Here is a 26632-nt window from a genome sequence, read left to right as displayed (position 1 = left end):
TCTTTTTTCTAGGGTTAGGTTTTGCTTCTTTGTCACTAATCATGGACTTGAAATAACGTCTCTGCTGTATATAGTCTTGTCCCTAAGAGCTGCTTTGATTTTCAACACTCAGACTTCACTTTTTGTCTCAAAGGTGTTCACGCCTATCTAAAACAAACAAAAACAAAAAAAGCACTACTTTGCAATATGCTGCAAGGAAAGGATCCGGACATCTGTGGTGTCGCGTGAAAGATAGTTTCCAGTTTCCTTCCAAACTTGAGTGTCCACATCGTTTCTGTTGGTGGGAGAAACATGAAAATAACTCGTAGCATTAAGTTTAGACCTCGGTGTCTACGTGTGTGACTGCATGATGTGACTGTGAGTTGTACTGTATGTATATATGTGCTGTCATACATGTAGGTGTGTGTATATATGTATGTGTAACATATGCACGTGTAATATACTTACATATGATATAGCCACACACCTATGTGACCGCAGCGAATCCTATATTGTTTTGGTACTAAGTACACTTCTATACTAGTGATTTGTTTGTAACTTATTTGGAATAATAAAAAAAAAAATTCAAAAAAAGCAAACAGTGGCCGGTGATGTCTTGATCATTTGTTGGTTTTCCTCTCACTTGTTTATAAATGTAGAAATGAATTCTTTGTACGTAATTATTTATTAAACGTAATCACTTTAGGTTTACTTAGATTGTTAATGCACTTCAATGTGTTTTTGTTGTTTGGTTGTTTCCTTCTGTCATTAATACATCACTTGTTCTGTTTGGACACGGTTAAATATGTTCCACTAAGTCTGATGATGGGCATTTCTTCATGCAATTAATACTGATTAAAATAATTTTACAGGCTATAACATTTGTCACGTTGTGTGTATCTGCTGTTCCAGTTGAAGATCTGCTTTGCAGTGTAGCTAAACAACCACCAGATGGCAAATACAGTAGTGCTGTTCCTTCTGGATGTGAACTGTGTGTTTCTCTCTCTCCCTACACACACATACACAGAGGAAGGAGGAGTGGTTTTTCGCTTAGTCACAAAAAGCATATGTCAACCAAGCAGGCTACAGTGTAAAAACAGTTTGTCACCTCAGACGTCGTTCTTTCTGTATGTGTAAAGTTCACAGCCTGCTTTTCCTTAATAAACATGGACTCTGCCTTTGAGGACCTGGACGCAGCTGGTTTCCTGGAGATATGGCAACACTTTGATGCAGATGGTAAGGACATTCACTCATGTCTTCTTATTGTTCTTATAATAAAGATACATAAAACAGTGGAGTACCTAGAATTATTTTTTTGTCATTGTTAGACATTTAAGAAAGGTGACCTCTCATGAAGTTGAAATATTATAATCACATTAAAAAAAATAAAAAAAGAAGAGAATGAGTGAGTTGTTCATTTCCTGTAGGAACTTTGTATTAATCACATCTGAAAAGATTAGATAAAACAAAGAGGGTGTTGAATACTAAGCAGTAGTGCAAAGTTGCACAAGACACCTAAAAATATGAACTCGGCTTGTTTATGGTAGAGCTACTTCTCCACTAGGTATTTATTTATTTATTTGAAAGAAAATCCAACTTTGTTTAATTGTTAATGACATCGGGATTTTCTTTTTTATAATTGGACAGATAATGGCTACATTGAGGGCAAAGAGCTTGATGACTTTTTCCGTCACATGATGAAAAGACTGCGTCCACAGGTAAGTCGCCTCTGGATGAATTATTGCGATGACAGCTGTTAAATACAGTCAAGGGCAGCTGATCAAGCACAATGCTGAAAATTATAGCATCGTAACATCTGATCCTGACACTCTGTGTGCATGTAGTATGATTTTATCTCTATATAGTATCAGTAGAAGTAGTGGTGTAGAAATTTGCATGAAGGCCTGCATTTTATAGATTGTTTAGTCTAATGCTTTTCTATTTCTGTTGCCACAAAATTTACAAATTGCTGCACAGTAGGAGGTATTTTCTTCTTTTTGGTCTCATGAATTCACTGGAGGCAGTTTATGAAAAGAAAAGCGTGAATTGGGTAATCCCAATTTTAATTCAGACACAGAATTCACAGCATTTTCTGCCGTGTGGGCAGCTGAACATTATGGAGCTATCTAAAATGGGTGGGGTAACTTAAGGATGTTAGGCACAACTCAATTAAAGAGCTCTGGGCACTGTCAGGAAAAGCACTTGACGTGATTAGAAACTGGCCATTTCTGTGTTTTGTGCACTAATGACACATCGTGTTTACTGAGGAACGTTATAGTACCATTGTCTTGAAAAAAAGACAGAGCCAGCTCTTTCCTAATGGACACTGAGACGAGCACACATCTATTAGCACACGTTCATGTTTGCATGTGTGTTTATCAGTGGAACTCCCTTGGATACTAATTATGTAGTACTAGTACAAACAGACCACCAACCACATGTCCTTTTTGTCTTTCTGATGTTTGCTTTCCATCCATAATGCCCCCCCCCCAAGGTGATATAGTGTTTGGTGTGTTTGTTTTTGTGCTACAAAAGCACTTGACAGTCATTCTGTTTTTTTCTATTCATTGCTTTTGAACTATTGGGCAGCATCAGCCACACAGTGCTCTTTGGTTTGTTCTTTTGTTTCCTGGAGTGCATCATGCCACATAATTATGCATGTGGTGCAAAATATTGTACAAGAATTGCTCACAAGTTGCATACTCAGGTTTTATGTGATACATTGCAAGTCTAATGTGGCAGTAAAATCTAAACAATGCTCAAGTTAGTATTGTGCTAGTCTAGAAAAACATGTTTTTCAAATTAAGTTGTTTGCTTTAAAATCTTTACTTAGCAACAGAGTGAGTGATACAAGGCTAATGCTCAAGAGCAATACTCTTTCTGCAATGAGAAGGGCTGTCACCTTGTAGTCTGCAGACTGTGTACACTGCATTGGATGAAGCAGAGAGTCAGACTTCAGCCCCTTAGATCCACAGGTTTCTATAGTTACTGTTACAGAGTGGTTCATGGTTAAAAAAGAACTGAAAGATGAGCTGCTAAATATACTTTAAAAGAACTTCAGTGGCTCAAAATTATCGCCTTCAGTTGATTCACACTTATCTGACATCTGGCAGAGAAAGAAACTGGTCTGCAGAGGAAATGAAAGAAGCTGAGATAAGCATGCAACAAACTAACTGCACTGCTTTTTCTTTCTTTTTATGGTCTATTTAATTTTGTTTACAGTCTATTAGAAAGTGTTTTCTTTATTCTTGAATGCAACTCTAGTACAGTGTTGTGCATCAAATAGTAAGTTAAGAATCCATCAGATAAAAGCACATAATTGAGATGGTAATGGAAAATAAAAAGACCCAGCACAGTCTGTCCACTGGGAATCTCAATGGATCAGTGTTGTTCTATTCTAGGTGAAGACTCAAAGCACTTTACACAATATGCCTCATTCACATCCATTCATACTAGTACTTTTTTATATCTAAGTGCTTTCTATCTAACAATGAGATATTCCAATGAATACATCGAAGAGTAATTTGTGGGTTGAGTATCTTGGCCAAGGATACTTTGGCGACCAGCCAGGGATCGGACCACCAACCTTCCACTGAGTAGAAGACCTACTCACCTAATGAGCTCCAGTCACTCCAGTCACAAGCCTCTGGATTGTTGTTAGGGTACTATATAAACCGAATGACTGATAAATGAACTGAAAAAGATCTCATTTTGTCCGAAAAGTTGTCAGCTCTCTCAGGACTGCTCTTTGACTTGAGTCAACAGGTTGGTCTGGCAGTAATTACAACGAGCTCGCACAGGTCCCAAGGATGGTTTCCAGTGGATGGATCAGTCGGCTCCGAGCCCCTTTTTGTTGGCATGGTGATAGACAGGCTGGCAGTGGAGATCAAAGCAGTAGTCTTAGAAAGCGATGATGTTCCCAGACAACATTGTGACCTGTAGTTCGAATACGGAGCATGTAGAAAGGCCCTGCAGAGGTGGGGGTATGCCCTGGATAATAGAGGAATGAAATTTGAAGTAAGACAGAATATGTGAATGAGAGAGAAGTGTGGAAAAGTGAAGCTGCAAGGAGTTGAGGTATTCAAGGTAGAGTAGTTTAAATACACTTGAGAGAAGTAAAGAAACGAGTGCAGGTAGGGTGGAGTGAGCGGAGAGGAGTGTGGGGGATGATTTGCAACAGAAGGAGCAGCAAGAGATCAAGGGAATGTTTACAAGATAGTAGTGAAACCTGCTGTGATGTATGGTTGGGAGATGCTAGCACTAACAAAGAGAGAGGAGGCTGAGCTGGAGGTGGCAGAGCTGAGGAAGCTGAGATTTTCACTAGGAAAGACCAGGATGGGATTAGAAATGAAAACATCAGATAGACAGCTCGGGTTCTACATTTTGGAGACAAAGTTAGAGAAGCAAGTTTGAGCTGTATTTAACATGTGCAGAGGAGGGATAGCTGATATATTGGACAGAGGGGGTTTGAGGTGGAGCTGCTAGGCAGGTGGGGAAGAGGAAGACCACAGAGGAGGTTCATAGATGTTGTGAAGGGGGACATGCAGAGTGACAGGAGAATGGTAGAGGGTAGATGTAGGCAGGTGATCTCCTGCAGTGATAATGTAGTGAGTAGTGAGAATGGGAATGTGAAAAGGAAGGCCAAGTAAGTGAACTGTGGGTTAAGCTGTGGATCAGTTAGCCTGGGGTAGAGAAAGCAGACCTTGAGAGAAAAAAAAGTCTTAGATTAAATAAGTATCCATGGTGACACTGCTTAAAATAAGTGTGACTCACCCATTGAAGTATTATGTTCAATATCTTTGATTCTTAAGATTCTCAAATATATAGTAAGCAACCTGTATGTAATAGCATAACTGGATTTATCTTATATATTATATTTTATTACTGTGTACATTTAGAACCGTTGTTTATTCCACACTGTAGCTGCCTTTCAGTTAAACCGTGTACTGGTTTTGTAATGGTTGAGTTTGGATAGAGAATCAATGTTTTGTTTTAATTTGTACAGGACAAAGTCACTGAAGAAGATGTCCAGAATTTGAAGAAAAGGTTTATGTCTGCCTATGATGTCACTGCCGACGGGAAACTACAGATTCAGGAGGTACAGCCAGTTATGTCTCATAACACACATGAATTCTCCTTTTTTCTTTAATACCAAAGCTTTCAGCAAAATGTGAAAATTTAAGCTGTACAATTCTAGACTTTGGTGTGCACAAACATCCAGCATGACACTACAAAGTCACTCTCTGATAACTTGTTTAGTTTCTTGGGCTAACTTCCTGTTTTCTATACACTTTGTCTATTCAAGTCCTCCTATCACTTCTTTAGCTGCATGTCCTTTTCTTCTTTTATTTACCTCATCTATGTATGACAGTAGCTCAGTCTGTATGTTATCTAAGAAGAACTGAAATTATTCGGACTAATGGGGCTTATCCAAAGTTATACTTGCAGCGAAAAGACAGCCAGAGGAGAATAGCACGAAAATCCTAATTTAAAGAGTAACAGTCCATATAATAAATATCAGTTTGCTCTATATACAATGTATAAACTGTACTCTTTTGTTCTTTTGATGCTTACATTATGCAGTGTAAACAATATACTGGCATTGTGAAAGGCCCACTGATTTATTTTAATTCTTCAAACATCGACATCATTTTTTTTGGGTTTAACCAGGGTTAATTCTTACAGGACTTTCTGATTTATTCCATTTATTTCCTTAAATCAAATGTGACTGACGAGTTAACATGCAGCAGCTGTTCCCCTGAATTTTACAGACATATTTATATGTCGCTGCTCTCCCGAGCTCCACTCTGGGTAATTGATGCACCTCCCAGCTAAGCAGTAGCCACAGTGCTTCATCAGAGCAATGAAATGAATTATGTTTCCTTCTAACACAGAAACTTTCAGCCATTCATTAGACCATTCCCATGTGTGCAGCAACCACAGACACAAAAGCTTAGGCATTTACTCAGAAAGCTGAAAATAAAAATCAATACATATCTTCCCTAAGTGCCCCGTTGAAGATTTACTGTGACCGAGGCAGGGACAGAGTATTCTTTGTAGCTTCATGTTCTGCCCATCTGAATTTCCCGACACAGTTTCAAAACCATAACTCAGGTTTTATGTCAGTAATTGCTTATAAAAATTTCCAGTCTGGTAACAATCATCCTTTTGTGCCAACTCTGTTTGTGTGGATGTCACTATAATCATTTTTATGTAAGCTATTATAATTGTTGTGCTAATTTAGCAGGTGATTCAAGCTCTTGTCCAAACAAATGGAAAGGCAATCGTAGTTTCAGTTGTCACATGCAGTCCCTGGCTGCTTACAAGCAAATATCTAATAAGCCAAACCTGTGGTAGCAATCAAATTCAACAAGGTCAAGATGACCTGCTGAAGGTCAAACTGACCTTCAGAGCTGGAGAAGAACGGTGATTTAAATGAACATGGTGTGTTTTTTGGTGCCAGAATGGCAGCTCCGAGTATTTCAGAAACGGCTGATCTACTGGGATTTTCACACACAGCCATCTCTAGAGTTTTCAAAGAATGTTCTGAATAAGAGAAAATATTCAGAGAGTGCCAGTACTATGGTGCTTTGCTGATGTGAGAGGTCAGAGAATGGCCAGAATTCTTGGAGCTGATAAGAAGGCAACAGTAAATTAAATATCCACTCATTACAAACAGATGGTGAATCTTTAAGTAGATAGGCTACAGCAGCAGAAGACTGGATGCTGCCTGATATGATGAGTCTCAATTTCTGCTGCAATATATACATGGTAGGCCAGGATTTGAGGTGAATGGAAAGAAAGCATGGAACTATTCTGATTCATATACAGTATTACACCATTGTTGGCACAAGTTCGCACTAACTGAACACTACAGGCTACCTGAAGACTTTACTTCCACCAGTGTGTGCCCACCTTCTAATGGCTGCTTCCAGTAGGATAATGTGTACAATGCTCTGTGGTACTAGCTCAGAAACTGAACTAGTTCAGAGACAAGTTCAGTCTCTGAGACAAGTTCAGTCTCTAAACAGAGTATGTAGTAAACTAACACCTCTGTTCAAACACTTCTCTTGTCATACTTGTCATAGAGAGTCCTCCAGATGTGTGTGCAAGATTCAAGGTGACAGAGCTTTAGCTGCGATGCTCCACACACACATTCATAAAGACTGCAGTTATCATTTTTAACAAAGTGTAGCTAATGTTCAGTCTCAACACATAAAAATTCACTACATGTAAATGTGTGCTAGGACATATATTGAGCATTTTATTTGCATCATAGTGGTATAAGTTGAAATACTTATTTAAGTCATATCATTTATAGATGTAGCATCTCATCTGGGTTTGTACCAGGAATTGCTACACACTTGAAGATAAATGTGTCTGAATCAACCACTTTTTGGGTCATGATGCCATCTCCCCACCCTGCACGCTTGAGACATCCTCACATACCGTAAATGTCGGGCTATAAGCCGCTACTTTTTGCACAAGCTTTGAACCCTGCGGCTTTTAGTCAGGTGCGGCTTTTCTATGGATTGTCCGTGATTTTTGTCATATCGTAAGACGATTTGTTTTGTGTGTTCCGCTGTTGTACGGCACTACGTTGCCTGGCGGAAGGATCGGGGTTCAAGAGTAGTATGTTAGTCACATGTCCGTCCGCCAGGCAACGTAGTGCCGTACGAAGTAGCGCGAAAAACAAACTTCAAAGTACACTCAAAAAAATGAACTCAGCCTATCTCTGCTTTTACTAAAGTAGATTTTGTTGTTTGTTCTTAATAAACTCGATTTTGCAAAAATCCTTAAAGTGTTTGTGCAAATTTAATGAAATGTTGTTACTTTTTGTTGTTACACAAAGTCATTGAACTGTGTCAACGTAACATTGTTGAGTAAATTCACAGGTTTGTCCCTCTGCACATACTGCTGCGTGCAGAGCCCGCCTAAATAAGGGCCAATGCGCATGCGCACCACCCTCTTTCTCAAGCTTGCTATTTCTTCGCCATGTGGACTGGTTCAGCCGCATTTTTGTCCAAAAATCAGGTAAGAAGTCATTTTTCTTGTAAAGCCCGTCTACATATATATGTTCACACGTCAGTTAATGTCGCAAGTGCTACTAAGAAAAGAGTACAGGCAGGGTTTTGCCCGGTAAAGGTTTGCTAACGTGGACTTGCTGCACGTGAGTTTCCAAATGATTTTGGAGGGGACTCCATTGCAATAGCAAAGCTCTGTTTTCAGCCCAAATGTAGTGTAGCGCTAGCGTCGGTATGCGTCGGTACAGGCAGCGCATTCGGTCCGGCACGCACTTTCGCGCCAAGTTTATACTCGGACGCCTGACTGCGTTGCACTTTAGCCAACAACAGTGGAGAAGCGCTCCTCGCTAGCAGACAGGTTAGGGTGTATTTTCTGTCTAATATTTCAGCTTACGTTTTGATGTAGCTTGCAGAAAGCATTTAGTAAGCTGGTGTAAGATGAACTGCATTAATGTTGTACAATGTCCATGGGATTTCTCACTCGACTTTTAATGTCAGATTACACACACATTTACACAATATGCAGTGGTGATGATGTAGATCAATAAATTCATTGTTGTAGCATACAATATTAAAAATAAAACTGATTAATATGAAACATTAACAATGTGCAAATTATTTAGTTTTTTCAGGGACAGTGTAATGAAAATGTCTTTTGTGCTTCTCCCCCAGATACGTTGATGTGGCAGTGCAAATTGTGCAAAAAAGTGGTGTCATCACGAGCTCTGTTATTAAAACACTACAGGTTAGTTCATAGTAGACAGCAGTATCCATGTGCCTATTCTGATTGTGTCTGTGTTTTCAAAACATGGAATGCTCTACATAGCCACTTAAGCAGATCACATACCCAAAGAACTCTAGACAAGTCTGTGAGTTTGGCAACATTTAACTGCCATTTGTGTTCCTGCTGCAACATAGCTTCGGAGCAGGAGTATTTTTCTCACATTAACAACCATCTAAAATGTAACGAGACTGTGCATTGCATGTTTGAGGGTTGTTCTTTCAAAACAAATATCTATGGTACATTCAAGTCTCATCGAAATAGGAAACACAATCCTTATACCTTAAAAGACTTCAAAATCGGTATTGCTAACACTATTGTAGGCCAAACATCAGCTGATGACAGTACAGACACTATTGTAGAAGAGGACATAAGTGCAAATATTGATCACGATACAACTACAAGTGAGACTGAAGATTTGGCAAATGTAATAGAACTTAATTTTGCATCTCTTTTACTTAAGTTGGAAAACTATTTTCATGTTCCCAGCATAGCAATTGACGAGTTGCTTTCAGAATTGCACTACCTGATAAGCTGTGCATCAGTGCCTTTGACAAATCAAGTAATTGTAGACATACTCAAGAATCATAACCTTTGTCTAGACCAGCCTGTTATTGAAGAACTGACAAAGGCAGTTTCTTTTAACCCTTTGTTAAAAGCCATAGAAAAGGACGGCACACTTGCCACTGCCTTCAAACGCAGACAGTATTACAGAAAACATTTTGAAGTAATTGATCCAATTGAATACATTCTCGACTCCCAAAGCAAGAGGACCTTTCAGTATATTCCTATTCTAAAATCATTACAGCAGATATTTAAACAAGAAAACATACTGAACAAATTTGTCACTAGCCACAATCAGAATCCTTTTGTAAATAAGGAAAAGTATACATCATATAAAGATGGTCTACATTTTCAAAATAATGAGTTTTTCTCAGGCGGTGAACTAAGAATCTCTATTTGTCTTTATGTTGATGATTTCGAAATTTGCAATCCATTGGGGACATCACGGAAAAAGCATAAACTTTGCTCAGTTTACTGGATTTTAGGTAACTTGCCACCAGGTAGTCATTCATCCCTCTCTTCTATTTATTTGGCTCTCTTGTGCAAAAGTGAGGACCTTAGGACCTTTGGCTATTCAAAAATATTTGAGCCACTTTTGCAAGACCTTGTCATTTTAGAGCAGCAGGGAGTGTTCATTGACAATTTAGGGGTCAACTTTAAAGGCACTGTCCAATATGTAGTGGCAGACAGCCTCGGAGCTCATGGATTGGCCGGTTTTGTGGAAAGTTTTTCTGGAGATTACTTTTGCAGGTTTTGTACTGCTACACGCTCAGAAATTGAATCAAAAGCTACAAATAGTGACTTTTCTCTGAGAACTGAGGAGCTCCATCGTGTACACATAGCAACTGCACGTGAGACAGGGGTAGCTTGTTGTGGTGTGAAAAGCTCGTGTGTCTTAGCAGACAGTCTGTCTTTCTTCAAGGTCACTACAGGATTCCCCCCTGATCTTGCACATGACCTTTTTGAAGGTATTGTGCCTTTTGAGATAGCTGAGTGCCTTCGAATACTAATAGGCAAGAAGTACATCACTTTTGAAAATCTAAATAGACTTGTTCAGTCATTTCCCTACAAAGGAGGGGATCAGACTAATCGCCCTCAGAAATTGCCTCACAATTTTCTTAGTAAAAAAACTGTTGGTGGCAATGCACATGAAAATTGGTGTTTACTAAGACTTCTGCCACTTATTATTGGACAACACATACCTGAAAATGAACCAGCTTGGGAACTTCTACTAGATTTGAAGGATATTGTTGAGCTTGTTGTGTGTCCTGTTCATAACAGTGACTCAGTTGCATACCTGGAGAGTAAGATTTTAGACCACCATCAAAGGTACAAAGAAGTATGCCCAGATAGAAGACCATTGCCAAAACATCACTTTCTGGCTCATTATCCCTCAATAATTCGCCATTTTGGTCCACTTGCCTTATTATGGACAATCAGATTCGAGGCAAAGCACACATTTTTTAAAAAAGTTGCTAGACACACAAACTGCTTCAAAAACATAACCCTGTCTTTGTCAACCAAACACCAGCTCATGATTGGCCATTACATGCATTCATCAGGCTGTAGCAAAGCCACTTTTGAGGTTTCACGAGTCTCGGCAGTCCCAGTAGAACTTCTCAAACGTGAAATTGCACATTGTCTTGCTGAAAAGTACCCTGACACAGCTGTAGTTAGCCTTGCCCAGAGTGTGTCTGTTGCAGGCATCTACTACAGGAAGGGCATGTTAATAGTACATGGATCACTGGGGGGTCTGCCAGAGTTTGCTGAAATCCTGCAGATGTGTATTTTGGCAGATTCGTTGGTGTTTATAGTAAAAAAACTGAGCTCGTGGTACACTGAACACTATGGATCCTTCAAAATTGACCCATCTCCAAAGGAAATTTCTCTTGTTGCACATGAGGATCTGGTGGATTGTTATCCACTTTGTGACTACCAAGTCGGAGCTTCTCGCATGGTTACATTAAAGAGATACATACACTGTTCAGGTAATTTTAATGTCCATGTTGCCGATTTAATTTTTGTGCTGTATAGCAGTACTTCTCAAAGTTTGGTTCTTAAAAATAGTTGGACCAGAACTTAAATCTACTCGGATATGTTTCAAGCCTTGTAAAAATACTAGAAAAAAAATTGTGCTGCAAAATTCTGAATACCACTAAAAAAATGTAACATGTACTGAAGTTTGGGAACCACCTGCTCATGTTCTTGCACTTATTTTTTAGAGTAACAGTTGGAGATTGGGACATCAGAAATGACAGCCCCAACAAAGCTTCTGATAATCCTGGGGGAGAACAACGCACTCAAGTTAACCCTTCCTTTGGGGATACCAAAGAATGTTAACGAGCTCAAAGCGGAGATTGAAAATCAGTGCGGAGTTTCTGAACAGTTCAGATTGCAGTACATGGACACAGATTTTAATCAGTTCCTTAACATGACATCCACATTTGATCTAAAAGACATGGACAAAATAAAAGTGATTAAAACAGGTGTTCCAGAAACATCCACTGGTAGTAATGAAAGCAGTGTGTCCTCATTTAACTTGGGTAGCCCCTGCTCTGGCCACAACCCTGATTATGACACAGATATACTGTCATCGCCAGAATCCAGGTCATCAAGCTCCTCGAGCTCAGCAAACTCCACGCTGCGATCAGAAGCCTGGCCACTGGACTTTCGCATACCTGAGTTTAGCTTCGATGTAGAGCTGCAATTGACAAAAGGCAACCAGGAATTCCAAGCCAATGGAACACTTTTAACCCTAAAACCAAAGCTCAAGTCTGACATTTTAGAGAGCTTGTCTTCAGAAATTATGAAGTACAAAGCTTACCCTTCAGACAGCAATCTTAGTGATGTTTGCCAAGCTTTGGTTGTAAAGCATCCATGCTTGAAAGAGAAGGGTTCAGAAACTGGATTTTCTGCATGGAAGATCAGTTTGAAGTATAAAATGTCAAACTATCGTGGAAAACTGAAGAACTTAGGGTGTAGTGAGTTGGTCATCAATTCTCTCAAAAGAAGAGGGAACAGTAATGTGCATCCCAACCAAGTCAAGAAACCCAGGAGAGCAGAGGTGAATTTCTGCCCTGATTATCCAGCTGGAGAAACCCGAGAGAGTCAGGAAGAAGAAAGGTTGGTGCTGCTTTCAGAGTTCAAGAAGAAGAACAACAATGAAACCATCAAAGCAAAAATGGCCCAAACCTTTCCTCACCGGAGGCAAGAAATTCTTCAGGACATGCCCTTCGTAGCTGACTTTAAAAGCCGATGGCCAGCTCTTTTTTCTCCACGTGAGGTAACTGAATCAGTTGATCTGCAAATGCACTCCACATGCAATATTTTAAACCCATCACGCTAAACATTTGTTTATTTTACAGATAAATGCTGAATTCCAGCGCATCACTACGATCCCGCTAACATCCACATTTATGGCACAGCTGGACAACAACACAACCAAACTGACCAAAGTCTTCAGAAACAAGGGAGGAACATCTGGACGCAAGATCACAGAAATCATGGCTGCAATTGATGAGGTTTGGAATTAATTTTTTTCAATGCTTCATTCCCTCTTTTAATACATATGATTTTGTTGTCTCCTTCTATTGTAAGGTAAAGTTTAATGTTGGTATTATGGGATTGTTTATTCTTTGTCCTTTTCATGATAGTGTTGTCACAGTAATAAAGTTTTAAGTTGATTTGGATACTTTATAAAAAAAATTGCCAGAATTAAAAGCTGTTTTTACAGGACAGTAGCGTTTCCAAAACGGGATTTGCCGCGGCTCCCTGGGGAGAATTTTGGCATTTACAGTAGAAAAGCTGAAGCTAGAATAAACTGCCATCAGGCACCTTTCAAACCAAGGCGGGATAAAGGGAGGTCTCTGAGCTTAGTACTACAACTGTTTTTTCATTTGTCCTTGCAAAACCTCCTGTTCAAGTCCTCCAAACACACCCACGTCACCCCGCTTCTCTTCCAGCGTCACTGGCTGCTGGTCAACTTCAAGGTTCATTTCAAGATCCTGGTTCTGGTCCTTAGGGCCTTACATGGACAAGCACCATCATACAATGGAGATCTTCTCAGTCCCAACACCCCCAGCAGGTCCCTGAGGTCCAGTGATCAAAGCCTGGTAGTGCACAACAGTCTAAAGACCAAAAGTGACAGATCATTGCTGCTGTGGCCCCCAAACTCTGGAACTCTCCTCCTAAGCCTTAGATCAGTGGACTCAGTGGTTTACTTTTAAAAAAAAAAATCCTCTGTTCAGGCTGGCTTTGGTGTGACCTCTTGTTCATCCTCTTCCTCACTGGATTCTTCATGCTGCTGTTTTTGGTCGGGTTTCTGTTTTTTTTGGGATCCTGTGGTTACCTTTTTTTGCTCGTCACATTTTTTCAAATGATAATGTTCCTTCTTTCCTTAATTTTTTTTATTTTAAATTTTGTTGTTCTTCTGTAGTGTGTCATGGACTTTTTTTCTCAAAGCATTTATACATTTATTTTGCTGAAGTTAACTGAAAATGTCTTTAAAGTTTAGCTAAGTAAAATTTGCTTTTATGTTTTACAGAACGACACAGTTGCAATGAGAAGAGTGTGTACGCTGAAAGGACTTGCAGTCTACCTCAATGAAGATCCGAACAGCTTGATCAAAGAATATCAGGCAAGTAATCAAATAGAAACAATTTCCAGTAATAAAAATTTAACTGACGGTAATTTTTCCTCACACACATTCATGAGATTATAACAAAAAGTTAAAATTAGAACATTATTGGAGATATAAAAGCACAAGCTTATGCGGGAGTGACCCTTGCCATTACAGTTGGGGTGTAATGTGGGCTGAGTGTACTGTCTTTCTGCTTTGTTGTTCTGCCGTGTACTCAGATGATGGACCAACACCTCTCATCTCGCTCTGAGCTGTCTACTGTTTTGCAGCTTAAAGGGATATTCCACCCCAAAGTGAAAATTGGTCTATTACCATATTACCCAGAGTAAGATAAGTGAGAAAAAATAATTTTGTAACCAGTGCAATAATTCTCCTGATCCGGCAGCAGTCTATTTGCTTTTGCCTAGCATTTAAAAAATGGAGTGAATGGGAACTATAAGCATTTTGGTTGCAAATGACTCTTTAATGGTACGAATTATTCCTGGTGAGCTCAATAATCATGTCGACTTTAAATGAAAAGTAATAAGTAACTTGAAGGATTTGGAGGAGTAGATTTAGACTTGGGAATACATTATGGTTACCACATACAACACTGTAAGCCGCCGCTGCATGGTGCATGGATATTCGAATATGTGTTTATTTATGGAAACCAGAGGCTTTTTCAACCACTGTTGTTGTATCCAAGTGCTATGCCATGGCGGGTTACAGGGTGCTTTGGCGTAACCGTAATGTAGGCCCAAGTCTAAATCGCCTCCTCCTGCAAATCCGTCGTGTTACTTTTTACTTTTCATTTGCAGTCGACATGATTATTGAGCTCACCAGGAACAATGGGTATAAGATCAGAAATGTACTGTGCTGGTTACAAAATGCTTTTTTCTCACTTATCTAACTCTTGGCAATTTATGGTAATAGACAAATTTCCACTTTGGGTGGAATATCCCTTTAATTGATATGAAACCCTGCAACTTGTATTATTATGTTTATTTACTTATTAATTTTTTTAGGATGTGGACTTCCATGAGGCCGAAAGTGAAATGGAGAAGACGCTCATTGGCATCTACGTCATCAAAACAGAAGGAGAGCGTGACCTTGACCCGGCAGAAGACATTGGTATCATAATTGAGGGTGTCGCTGTGCTCAGAGATCTTCCTGATGTTGCCACTGCTGTTGTGTTGTTGTTCGGCCTGATCTACACTTTAAACATGAGCTACCCATCCAACCTCAGGTACACTTTTGAGTTTTTTCAGAAAGTACTGATGGGACTTGATGCTAAGAAGCTATCAAACAAAGTTCAAGTGCTCAGAAACAAACTCCTTGAATAAAGAGGAGGAAGCGGGAGGCCCTTATTGCTTAACTTAGTTTGAATGCTTTACGTTCAGGTATAGTTAAGTTGTTCATAAACACTTTTTTTCATTGTCAGTACTGTTTCTTGGGAACATTCACCAGTTTTAGAGAACAATAATGTTCATTTGCATTTTAGCAAAATACTGTTACTTTAAAAATTGGTGTTGCACTTCTTCTACTGCTACTTGACAACATACAGAAAATGACAGACATTTTAAAAAGTTCTAGCGGTTAGGCCGCTGTGATTTGATATTTCAAAGAATGTGACATTTGGCAGCTGTCTGCAACTTGGGATGTAACCATAACTTGAAAAACTGAGTAGCACTGTTTTACAGTACAGTTTTTGAACAAAACAGCCAATTTTCACTGTTTTAAATGAGTTTAGTTTGCTCTTTCATGCTTATCAGTGTTTGAAAATAATTCCTGAAACGTCCTGTAAAATGTAGGATTTTTTTTGATAATTTGGATGCTTTCTGGACCAGTTGAAAGACAAGTTGGTTAGCACTTCACTGATCTTTGAAGTAAAATATTGTTTTATGCACAAAGTATTTAGTTAAAGTTGTAACAAGTTGTCTGCATTGATTGCACTTTGTGTTAAGCTACGGCTCTACAGTCTTTTCGGTCTGTCAACAAGTATTTAATATGCACTGAATGTGCTTAGTAAAGACAGGACTTTGTTGGATCATTTTTTTTAATCATTTTAGTTTGACGACAAGTTGGTTAGCACTTTATACTGATCTACATTTTCTGCACAAAATATTCACTTGGAATTTGTAACAAGTTGCATTGATTGCACTTTGTGTTAAGCTGTTGTGCTTGGAAAAAAGTATTTTATATGCACTGAATGTGCTTATTAAAGGCAGGATTGTGTTTGATAATTTGGGTGCTGTCTTCATTTCTTCCTAAAAGATCTCCCTAAGATTTACTTAAAAATGTTATGTCAAGTGGTTCCACATAACTGCTTTAAGTAACTTTTAAGAAACTTTGCTATTTTGTATGGAAGTAACCAGTGTAAATGATTTATTTGTAATTGTATTGAATAGAAATTACTTAACAATTTTATATAATTCAAAAGTAACAAAGTTATGTAGCAGCTACATAACAGTTTTACAAAGATACTACCTAACCAGGTTATGTCCTTCTAAAGCAGAAAAGTTATGTACCAGCTAAGTAACAGTATTACAAAGATATTGCCTAAACAAGTTATGTAGGCTTAAAGCAACAAAGATAAGTATCAGCTAAGCATTGCAATTAAGTTACATTTAGCCAATACACTTACGTAAATCTAACTTAACAGTATTGAGTTCAAACTAAGTAACAACATTTCTTAAAAGTTACTTAAAGCAGTTGTGTGGAACCACTTGACATAACTTTTTTAAGTAAATCTAATGTTTTATTTTTTTGAGTGTAGCGCTACGCGTTCAGCGGGAGTCGTGGATGATGAGCGGCGATAAACTTGCAAGTTATGCCCAAAAAGCAAGTTATGCCCAACTCCACCGGTGGATTCTGACAGCGTGGAAAAGTGTGAAAACATCCACGATCACCAACGGATTTTGAAGGGCTGGACTGCTGCATGATGGAGAGGAGGACACCGCCACGGCCCTTCTGAGGGTGTTCGACTCTGACACTGACAATGAGGATTTCTTTGGTTTTGAAAGTGACAACGAAGGAGAGAAGAAGAGTGGATGACGAAGCCATCATGAGCCTGTTTGTATCCGACACTGGAGAAGAGGACTTTGGTGGTTTTAGTGCGCAGGAAGAAGAGAAAGATGGTGGTGAATGACTGACTTTTCTTCTTGTTAAAGCTGTGTCACTGCACCTGAGCCTAAAAGGTAGTCCGAATCTATTTTTCTGGTGTGCTGTAGGCTACTGTTATGTACTACATGTGCAAATATGTACCCATAACTTGTTTTTCAAAATATTAATAAAAGTGATGTCTCCAAACAGCCATCTCTTTCCTGACAATTCCCTTTGTGCATATTCTCTTACATATGATAAGTCAACATTGAAACACCTGCGGCTTTTGGTCAGGTGCGGCTAATGTATGTACAAAACAGGATTTTCCCCTGATTTTAGCTTGTGCGGCTAATATTTAGGTGCGCTTTGTAGTCCGGGAAATACGGTATATTATTAGTAGGAAGTCAAAAACCCAGAAAGCCACAATATCCTGTCTCTGCTGCAGTTGCTGTTTCTATACATGAGTGATCTGTTTAAGTGCACTTAGCAAACAAACTGTTGTGTGCCAGATATACATCATGGCATGAATTCTTTGGTGTGTGCAACTGTTATGTTGCGACCACATGCCTCACTGGCAAAAAGAAAACTTACAGAGGTCTGTTTTGCATCTGTGACTTTTGTTTCACGGCATTAAAGCGAGCTAAGAAAAAACCATTAAGCAACACTTGTTTAGGCAATCAGCTCTTTAAAAGCCACATATTTTGTGCAGTAAACAATTTTGTTTTACTATAGGTCTCATCAGGATTTGTGACCTGAATGCGCCAGTATTATCTCGTGTTTTAGTAGGAATGATGATCGAAGATGGTTTAATCTGCTAATGGAGGCCTGATGTTGGTTAGAAGGACAGATAAGAGTAAAGCATCATGAACTGGAGAGGAGCCAGGATGGGCTAGTGCAGGACCACACCTAAATTAAATCATCCCCATGTGTTGTCTCCCAATATGGAAACTTTAGTCGAGAATTAAGATGAAAAGCTTCACGGAGCATCATCATTGTCTTTACTCAGATTTTTGTGTCTGTTTTTATTTTCCAGCTGGCCCACATGATCCTGCCTGAGGATGAAAACTTCCTTTTAGTTTTCCGCAGAGAAAATCCTCTGGACAACACTGTTGAATTCATGACGGTAAGGTCAAAAATAACACACGAGAGCAGAGCATGGCATGACCTAAGCATCGCCCATCAACAATTTTAACAATTAAAAGTAATGCCAGTAGTATTAAAACCTCTCAAACCCCAGTGGTATCTTGATGACCCAGGCTTTGAGGCTTGCATATGGAGAACACACCGTTAAAGATCTGATTAGTGGACTGTTTTTTATATCCTCAAATGATACATTATTTCACTGGACATCATCGTCCTTTTTTTGCACGTTGGAAGAGTATGAATGGGCTCAGGTGTTCTTTTATTTGATTAAGTTGACTAAAAAATCTTCATGGCAGGTCAGATTCAACAAGTCGCATGTGAGATTTCTACATGAACGCTTGCAGCTACTGATTGTTGTTTGAAATGCTTTACAGTGTGGTGATAGCCCATTGTGGTTCTTCAAACCTTCAACAGGTTTTCCTGAATATATTACCCAAATTACTCACCCATCGAAATCACTGAGTTCAGGTGTTCCACTTCACTTCTGTGCTCACAGGGGTAAAATTAACAAACAAAGAATGGGTCGCTCTTCCACAAAGGGAATTCCAGGGTGGTACCGTGATAGGATGCCACCTGTGCTACAAGTAAAATTTCCTCACACTTAAATTTTCCACTGTCAGCTGTTAGTGGTATTAAAAAAAAGGTGAAAGCGATTGGGAGTGTCAGCATTTCATCCACGGAGTAGTAGGCCATGTAAAATTAAAGCATGAGGTGCATGTTCTGCAGACGTTGCCAACTTTCTGCAGAGTCAGTTGCTACTGACCTCCAGACTTCATATGACCTTCAGATTAGTACAAGAACAAAGAGCAGAAAGAGCTTCATGGCATGGGTTTCCATAGCCGAGCACCTGCATCCACACCTTACATCACCAAGTGCATGTAAAGTGTCAGCTGCAGTGGAGACGTGTTCTCTCATCCTCTTCTCCCTCTGGCAATCCGATGGCTAGGTTTGATGGTTGCCCAGAGAACAGTACTTGTCTGCTGGACTGTGCCAAGTATAAAGTTTAGTGGAGGAGGGATTATGGTGTGGGGTTGTTTTTTGGGGAGTTGGACTCGGTCTCTTAGTTCCAGAACGCTCTGTGCTTCAGCATACCAAGACATTTTGGAAAATGTCATGCTCCCAACTTTGTGGGAACAGTTTGGGGATGGCCCCTTCCTGTTCCAACATGACTGCGCACCAGCACACAAAGTAAGGTCCAGAAAGACACGGAATGAGCACGTTTGGTGTGGGAGAACTTCACTGGCCTGCACAGAGTCCTGACCTCAACCGATTTGGGATTACTTAGAGCGGTCTGGTCCAACATCAGCGTCTGAACTCACATGTGTGTTTCTGGAAGAATCTTCACTAATTCCCATAAACACACTCCTAAACCTTGTGGGAAAGCCGTCCTAGAAGATTTGAAGCCGTTATAGCTGAAAAGGGTGGTCTGACATCATATTAAATCCTATGGATAAAGAATGAGATGTCACACAAATGTGTTTGCATGTGAAGGCAGACAAGTGAGTACTGTTGGCAATAAATCCATAATAATCGATCTAAAGTAAATCTGCACTGCACTTCCAGGGAATTTCACCAGCAAACTGCAATTCTCTTTAGTTAATATCCTGTAAAAACATGATGATATGAGTTACCATGATTTTACAGTATTCAGATAGTCTCAATAACCGCGGGACATCACATGTAATACTTTGCTGATTTGCCTGTTTAGATATGGAGGAAGTATGATGTTGACTGCAGTGGCTACATATCGGCTCAGGAGCTGAAGGTAACAAAAATAAACTCCTTGTGAAGCAGAAGCATTTAATGTGTCTTTTCCTCACTGACTGTTTCCTGTTCTTCCACATACCAAGATGCAATCTTTTTCTTCAGAATAGAGATTCGTTGTTTTTGGTGTGATCTAGTAATGGCTGTTTGATTTAGAGATATACGGTGCTTTAAATGCATATCAATGCTGTGAATGTCTTTACTTTTTTTTCATACCGTGCATAAATAAAGCGCTATTTTTGTTTTGGTTTTGTTTTGTTTTTTTGCAGAATTTGTAAACTAGAACTCCTAGAACTGACTGTTTTGCTGTTTGATTATTTGATAAACCGACAGGCTTTCCTGAAAGACTTGTTCGAGCTGCAGCACAAGGAAGTGACACCGGACAAGCTGGAGGACTACACTGATACAATGGTAGTAAATCCAACTCTTGAATTAAGTGCAATTAGTCCTTGCTGACAGTTTATGCTGTTGATTCAGTGTGAAGCTGGACTCATCGGCCCCTTCATTGACTTAACTGTTAGCCGGATCGCCTGTTGCATTTCCTGTGTGGCTGTGTAAAGCTGGTAAAGGAGTTGTGGGTTTCCTGTAATGTTGACTTGTATTGGTTGTCCCCAAAACATTACTTGTTTTTATTTAGTTTTTATTAGAGATTTTTGCGATTCTTGTGATGTCATTTTGTTGGTATTTTCTTTGCTTTTGCGGCTATCAAATGACAAAAGGATCAAAATCGAGCAATATCAAATACAAATTCTTTTTCCCCAGTTACTTTTCTACCAGCCTCAAGTGTCAGACAGCCTATTCCTTCTCCTTTATAGTTTTCATTTTACAAGAGATTGATTCTCCCATAGAGGCATACAGATTGATGAGTGGCTCTAGAGTCGCAGGTGGTTTTAAGAAAAAAGGCAGAAAAACAAAGAAATAAGACAGACGTTCACTGAGGGTTATGTTTTTCATGCTTCTTAACACATCCTGTTATCTTGCAGATGAAAATCTTTGACAAAAACAAGGACGGACGTTTGGATCTGAACGAGCTGGCGAGGTACGGCTCAAAGATTCTTGCTCAGTGATAACAGCTCAAGACGCTACATGTCTCAGAATGAATTCCACTGTCTCTTACCGGATACACAGAATGTCCGTTTGTTTAGTTATTCTGTAAGAATGAATGAAACTATTCATAAGATTATTTCAAAGCTGGTGATACAAACTATTTCCCTGTTTTTTCCATGTTTTTCCCATAAGGATCTTAGCTTTAGAAGAAAATTTCCTTCTCCAGTTCCGAATGGATGTAAGTTTCTTCTTTATGTTGCTCTTTCATAAGTTTTGTAACTGGATCAACAACAGATTAAAATCTATGATTAAATCAAATTCTTGTTTAACTTTTTTCCCTCCTCCCGTCTCGTCCCTTGTTCATCCAAGGCCTGCAGTAAAGACGAGAGAAAGAGAGACTTTGAGAAGATTTTTAACCACTATGATGTTGTAAGTACAATAATACAGTGAGTGGATGAAAGACAATCATTTCCAGACATGTTTTCCACGTTATTCATCAGCACATTCTGAAAGAAAATATGGGAATATTGTGGTAAGACATCGTGTGGAACAAGTGACACATCATCACTACATTTGTTGCGCCTCTAAAATGTTGCATCTGCACTGTATTCCAACTTCTCAGTGTACTGTTAATTGTTACGGCAAGTCGTAGCAGATAGTTGTGATGAATCACATGATCGATCTCAGTGGAAGACAACACGTAACTGAAGACATAAGCAAGGAGGCACAAAATACAGGGGATATTTAGTAGGAGTAAACCAAATTAGGTATTACTCTGCAGGTATTTTTACATGCCACACAATGTGCAGCTATGTGCAGGTTTATTAACTGTCCATCTCTAACAAATATTTCTTTGGTTGCTTGTTCAACAAGCTAGAGACTAAAGGGAGAAAGGCTGCTGTCTGGCTCAGTGTTAAACTGACTGAATATTAAAATAAAATCTGCATCTATGTAGACAAACACTATTTGGCTTGCCAAATGCAAACCTAGGGGTCAAATAATATTGGATGTTTGGATTCAGGTTTTCTTTGTTAAAACAAAGCAGATATTTTTTGCTGTAGCAAATACAAAAAATAATAATAATTTCAGCAGAAATCATGAGCAAAGCACCCTGTGGTGATAAAGCTGCCGGCAGTGGACGGCTGTATAATATATTATTTTCTGCGCCTGCAGTTGCCAATTTCCATGTAGTGTGTCGATCAGATTGTAACATAAAACATGGGTTCAGCAGTCTCTTTTCAACTTGTTATTGAATCTCTTATCAGTAGGACTGACCCTAGGACAGATATCATCAGCACTATTGTCTTCCTGTGCCAATTAATAGCACTCACAGATTTGCATACTGTGCTGCGGTGGGCTCGGTACATCTGTAATCTAGATGATGATGTAAATAATCCATTATGTAGTCAAATCACACTCTGGGATGATGAGTTAATGCTGTCATTCTGATTAATCAAACACCTACTGCAGCCTGAGAACCCTCCAATAAGCCCACATATTCCCGAAAGTAATCTGCATGCAGTTGTCAAGTTATACCTGAGGAAATGATCTGAATGAACCCTTTTTTTCTGTACTTGGATACATGATCAAATCAGCTTACTGACAATTGTTCTGCAGTTTTCAGGATATTAAAGAATAAAGTAGTTTAAGTACTTAACATATAATAGAGTAGAAAGATGGGAACAAGTTAGTTAGCTAATATTTTAACATAGGCAGAAGGTTAAAGAGCTAAGAGCTGGTCTCTTGGTAAAACCCAGTTCTATTCTATAAACATTTAAGTATTTATATGAGTAGTTTTTAGCACAGAATAAAAGACAGTGACGTGATTCCCTAAGATCTGATTTTTAAACTTTTTTCTATGAGTCGTTTCACCGACGCCTGCAATTAATTTCATTCATCCTCCGATGAGTTTCCTTTTCCTTTGTACATAACAATTGTGGGACAACCCTCACCCCTAACTAGCAAACAAAAGAAAGAAAGAAAAAAGGAAAAAGCTGACTGCCTGACTAATGTGAGTGGGAAGTAAGTTACAAAGGATAATAAGCGCCTTTGTTTTTGCCTCTCTACTTTCCTACAACTTCTTTTCTTTTTCTTGTTCAGAGTGAGACAGGAGCACTTGAGGGTCCTGAGGTCGATGGCTTTGTCAAGGATATGATGGGCCTTGTCAGGGTAAGAGTCTGTTCTTTGGTCCACTTAATGTAATGGTTGTGCCAGTCAGAGTAGTACTTAGCTGAAAATGCTGACATTAGCTTACAAAACATCGTCCTACTGAAGACTATACCCCCCTCTGTTCTTCCACATCTCAGCGGTGGTCTATTGGATCAAGATCTGGTGACTGTGGAAGGCATTTGAGTGCAGTGGACTCATTTTCACGTTCAAGAAAGCAGTTTGAGATGATATAAAAGGATGGGCATGGTCAGCAGTGATGCTCAATTGGTACTAAGGGGCCCAAAATGTGCCAAGAAAATTACACTATTACACCACCACCAACAGTGTGAACCATCTGCCTGATGGCTTCATGTTTTCAAGTCACCAGACAGGGCAGTGTTTTACAACCTGTTTCATTTTGGCCAGTTTGTGCACATTAAAGCAAATGAAACAGGTGTGCCTAACAAAGTGGCCAGAGAATGTATCTGCTCAGTAATTGCTGGTGGCGAAATCATTCATCATCATATGTAAACAAGATTAATCATCAGTCATTGCTCTCCCTGTTGTACCATCTCTCTCCCTTCAACAGCAGAAATGAGAGTTGTTCCTATACAGCTTCACTGTTTTGTGTGTGACCTACATTACGTGTTATGGCGAGTGTGTAATGTTGTGTTATCTATATGAAACAGATTTATCAGACTCCCTACTTCCTGAATACAAAAACTGATCATGCTCATGCACACACACTAATGACACGTTGCTGTAAACAAAAACAAAACTCCTGTTTTCTACCCGTTTTCTTTAGTTACACAGATATTAATCTATAATATAAATAAATACTGAATACAAAGAAGGGAAAGTCACCACATTAGTTAGAGATGAATTTGTACTTTTCTCCTCTCCAGCCTAATATCACGGGTCCTGAGCTGGACAAGCTGCGAGCCGTTCTGCTGCGTCACTGCGATGTCAACAAGGATGGAAAGATCCAAAGGAACGAGTTAGCTCTGTGTCTGGGAGTCAAGCTGAAAAATTAGAGATCTGTACTGTACTAGTGGATTATGAAACAATGACGCTACGTGTGCTGCTTAATCGATAATAAATGATAGCTAGTGAAATGCTGTGTTATGCTCTAAGTCAAGTTGCTAAGTTATTAAAGGTCAGCATTCATGGTGTATTGGATCCTGATATGCTAGGCATAATAAGATGCTCTGTGGCGAAATAAAATGACCTCTGATCTGAAATTACAGGTTATTTGTGCATGAAAACAATGAGGTTTGAATGTTACGTTGAAATGAACTTCAGTGCCATATGATTTGTGGTATATCAGTGTGCTGTTTCATGTGAAAATAAATCCTTTTTTCATTCTGATGTTTTCTTGGAGTACCTTATGCACTTGCATGTTTCTCTGCTTACAGAGAAGGCTTACTCACAGGATGTTGAGAATATTTTTACTGTAATGGTCTGCAGAGGAAATAAACAATGGCATATTGATTTCTCGTGTCATGTAAAATCTTTAACCCTCTCAGGCTCAAATTAAGTTTTTGTTGCTAATGCACAAAAGAATACCTGCAGTGGTACTTCTGAGTAAAAAAAACTCATAAAATATGTATGTGGGGTAATCAGGTTGTTAGCTTTTAAATGTCGCAAATCTGCAACGCCTGCCTTGAGAGGGTTAAAATGTTAAAGCCGGTGCTGGTGTTTCCTGTAGAAAATAATAACATGAAAGCTGCACAGTCTTTGTAGATGAGACGCCTTTTCAGTTTCTTTTATCAGTTTTATCACATTGATGATGATGACTGCAAAAACACAAGGAAAGAATTATAATGTTTGGAGTGTGCAGAAGCAAATAAGGGGCTACAGAAGGTGTGTCAAACATAAGGCCCAGGGCCAGAATTGGCCTGGCAAAGACTCAAACCTGACCAGCTGAAATGCTTCGGTAAAAGTGAAGGAGGGCGTCAATTTTGTGACTTTTAAATGTGTTTTCATACGTTTAACTACTTTTCCTGCTGATGAAGATCTCAAAGTAAACAAGCAAAAAACAATTAAATGTTCCTGTTTTTGCTGTCTATAGATTTTTTTTTTTTAAATGAACAAAAACCTTGTTTTATAAATACGGAGCGGTCTGGGCAATGAACTACCAGCACCTTTTCTGTAATATTACACATCTGTCAAAAAGGAAGACCAAGACATGCTGTGGAAATTCAGTTTCTTCTTCTTCTTTTTTTTTAACCTTATATTGAGACATCTCAGAGATTAGTTATTACACTGACAGAAAAGAGAGTTTCACTCATCCAGCCCACTTCTGGGTAAAGTTTGCTGTATGTGACCAACATGTAAAATGAGTTTCACATCCCTGGGATAAAGATTAATCCAATAGCCGTTTGTTGGCTGATCATTTGTATTCTAAAAACACTGTTTCTGATCAGGCTAAGCTCAATGATCTGCTTAGAGAAGGTCAGGTCTAAATACTCCACCACATACACTGTAACACATGTCATTCTGATCCTTCTCTGCTAACAGCTCACAGAGATGGACAATGTAAACTAAAGCTGTTAAAATAAAAACAGCCCTCAAGCCACTGAAAGGGACTAATGGTGAAGACCTAAAAGCTTTACTCTGGATTACGGAGCCTCATTAACCTTTGAGTCTCCACAAAGCTCCTGTGCGCGCATGTGTGTGTGTGAGAGATCACTCACCAAAGAAGCCTTGCTACCTTTACACTGTTTGCTTTATACAGGTAATAGGTTCAGTTGCGAGTGTTTTCGTGCATGTCTGGTACAGTTAAGGGCTGATTGTGTGTTTTTGTGTGGGCAGAGCAGCTGCTACCCAATTGCTGCAAAACACTTTCCCATTATGGCCAACCACCGTATCACATGAATCATTTGCAGTGGCTGTTTAACAGCTATTGTAGGCGAGTAGGAGGGAATTTCAATAAAATACAATTTCTATCATCAAGGCTGGAGCACGGTGTATTCAGAATTATTCAGGCCATTTTTTAGTTTAATCATTCTTGTATTATCAGCTGAATAAAACTTAATTTTAGATGACAGTGCTTTCAGATTGACCTGGACTATATCTGAACCACTATCAGCCTGCCAAAGGCTGACGATATCACAAATATATTGAGTCAAAACAGAAGGCTCTTGGATTTTTAGATCCGCTTTACCGGGAAAATGTAATATTTTCTTTCCCCAGGAATAAGCTTAGATATAGATGGCTACCTCCTTCATTTATGAATAAAAATGACTGCACGGAGAAAGATCCATATTTTTGTGTAAATAATTTCCACTTTATAATATTGGTTGTATTTATTTAGTGGAGACGTGATGCCTCTTGATATGTGGCCTCGGAGCAAAATATCCCTGAACCACCATTGCTCCAAGCCCCTAAACAGGTTATAACCCTATTAGGTAGAGCTTAATTCTTAAGTAATGACCCATGGATGCATTTATTTTGTAGTGT

General features: G+C 39.1%; 2 protein-coding genes across 5 annotated transcripts; both read left to right on the top strand.

Moving 5' to 3' along the window:
- The first annotated feature begins 1022 nt into the window (after positions 1-1022).
- On the top strand, positions 1023-24639 carry LOC146658596 (secretagogin-like). Its single transcript, XM_085422286.1, has 11 exons — positions 1023-1215; positions 1627-1697; positions 4985-5077; positions 18102-18191; positions 19920-19976; positions 20309-20386; positions 20959-21014; positions 21215-21260; positions 21392-21451; positions 23123-23191; positions 24076-24639. Exons 1-11 carry the CDS (start codon positions 1146-1148, stop codon positions 24202-24204), a joined length of 819 nt encoding a protein of 272 aa, XP_085278412.1. The 5' UTR covers positions 1023-1145; the 3' UTR covers positions 24205-24639.
- Positions 7786-15473, top strand: LOC146658597 (uncharacterized). 4 transcript variants are annotated; one of them, XM_085422282.1, is made up of 6 exons: positions 7791-8013; positions 8676-8748; positions 11571-12631; positions 12714-12869; positions 13892-13984; positions 14992-15473. In XM_085422282.1, exons 3-6 carry the CDS (start codon positions 11600-11602, stop codon positions 15307-15309), a joined length of 1599 nt encoding a protein of 532 aa, XP_085278408.1. In that variant the 5' UTR covers positions 7791-8013; positions 8676-8748; positions 11571-11599; the 3' UTR covers positions 15310-15473. The 4 variants fall into 4 exon arrangements, with proteins under 4 accessions (XP_085278410.1, XP_085278408.1, XP_085278407.1 ...); XM_085422281.1 differs by having other exon boundaries at positions 8676-11336; XM_085422283.1 differs by lacking the exon at positions 7791-8013 and adding an exon at positions 8025-8149.
- Positions 24640-26632: the final 1993 nt, after the last annotated feature.

The sequence above is a fragment of the Rhamphochromis longiceps genome, linkage group LG11, assembly GCF_057381845.1.
Source record: "Rhamphochromis longiceps isolate RC_006_pf linkage group LG11, R_longiceps_female_GT1.1, whole genome shotgun sequence".
In the NCBI taxonomy this organism is placed as follows: Eukaryota; Metazoa; Chordata; class Actinopteri; order Cichliformes; family Cichlidae; genus Rhamphochromis; species Rhamphochromis longiceps.
This window is presented reverse-complemented; position numbering and strand designations above follow the sequence as displayed.

Excerpts from the sequence above, each read along its gene's own strand:
- LOC146658596 (XM_085422286.1), top strand. The coding sequence starts at position 1,146 with ATGGACTCTGCCTTTGAGGACCTGGACGCAGCTGGTTTCCTGGAGATA. Across the intron at positions 5,078-18,101 it reads GGAAACTACAGATTCAGGAG|CTGGCCCACATGATCCTGCC; the intron begins GTACAGCCAGTT and ends TTTATTTTCCAG. Across the intron at positions 21,015-21,214 it reads GATCTGAACGAGCTGGCGAG|GATCTTAGCTTTAGAAGAAA; the intron begins GTACGGCTCAAA and ends TTTTCCCATAAG.
- LOC146658597 (XM_085422282.1), top strand. The coding sequence starts at position 11,600 with ATGACAGCCCCAACAAAGCTTCTGATAATCCTGGGGGAGAACAACGCA. Across the intron at positions 12,870-13,891 it reads TCATGGCTGCAATTGATGAG|AACGACACAGTTGCAATGAG; the intron begins GTTTGGAATTAA and ends TATGTTTTACAG. Across the intron at positions 13,985-14,991 it reads GCTTGATCAAAGAATATCAG|GATGTGGACTTCCATGAGGC; the intron begins GCAAGTAATCAA and ends TAATTTTTTTAG.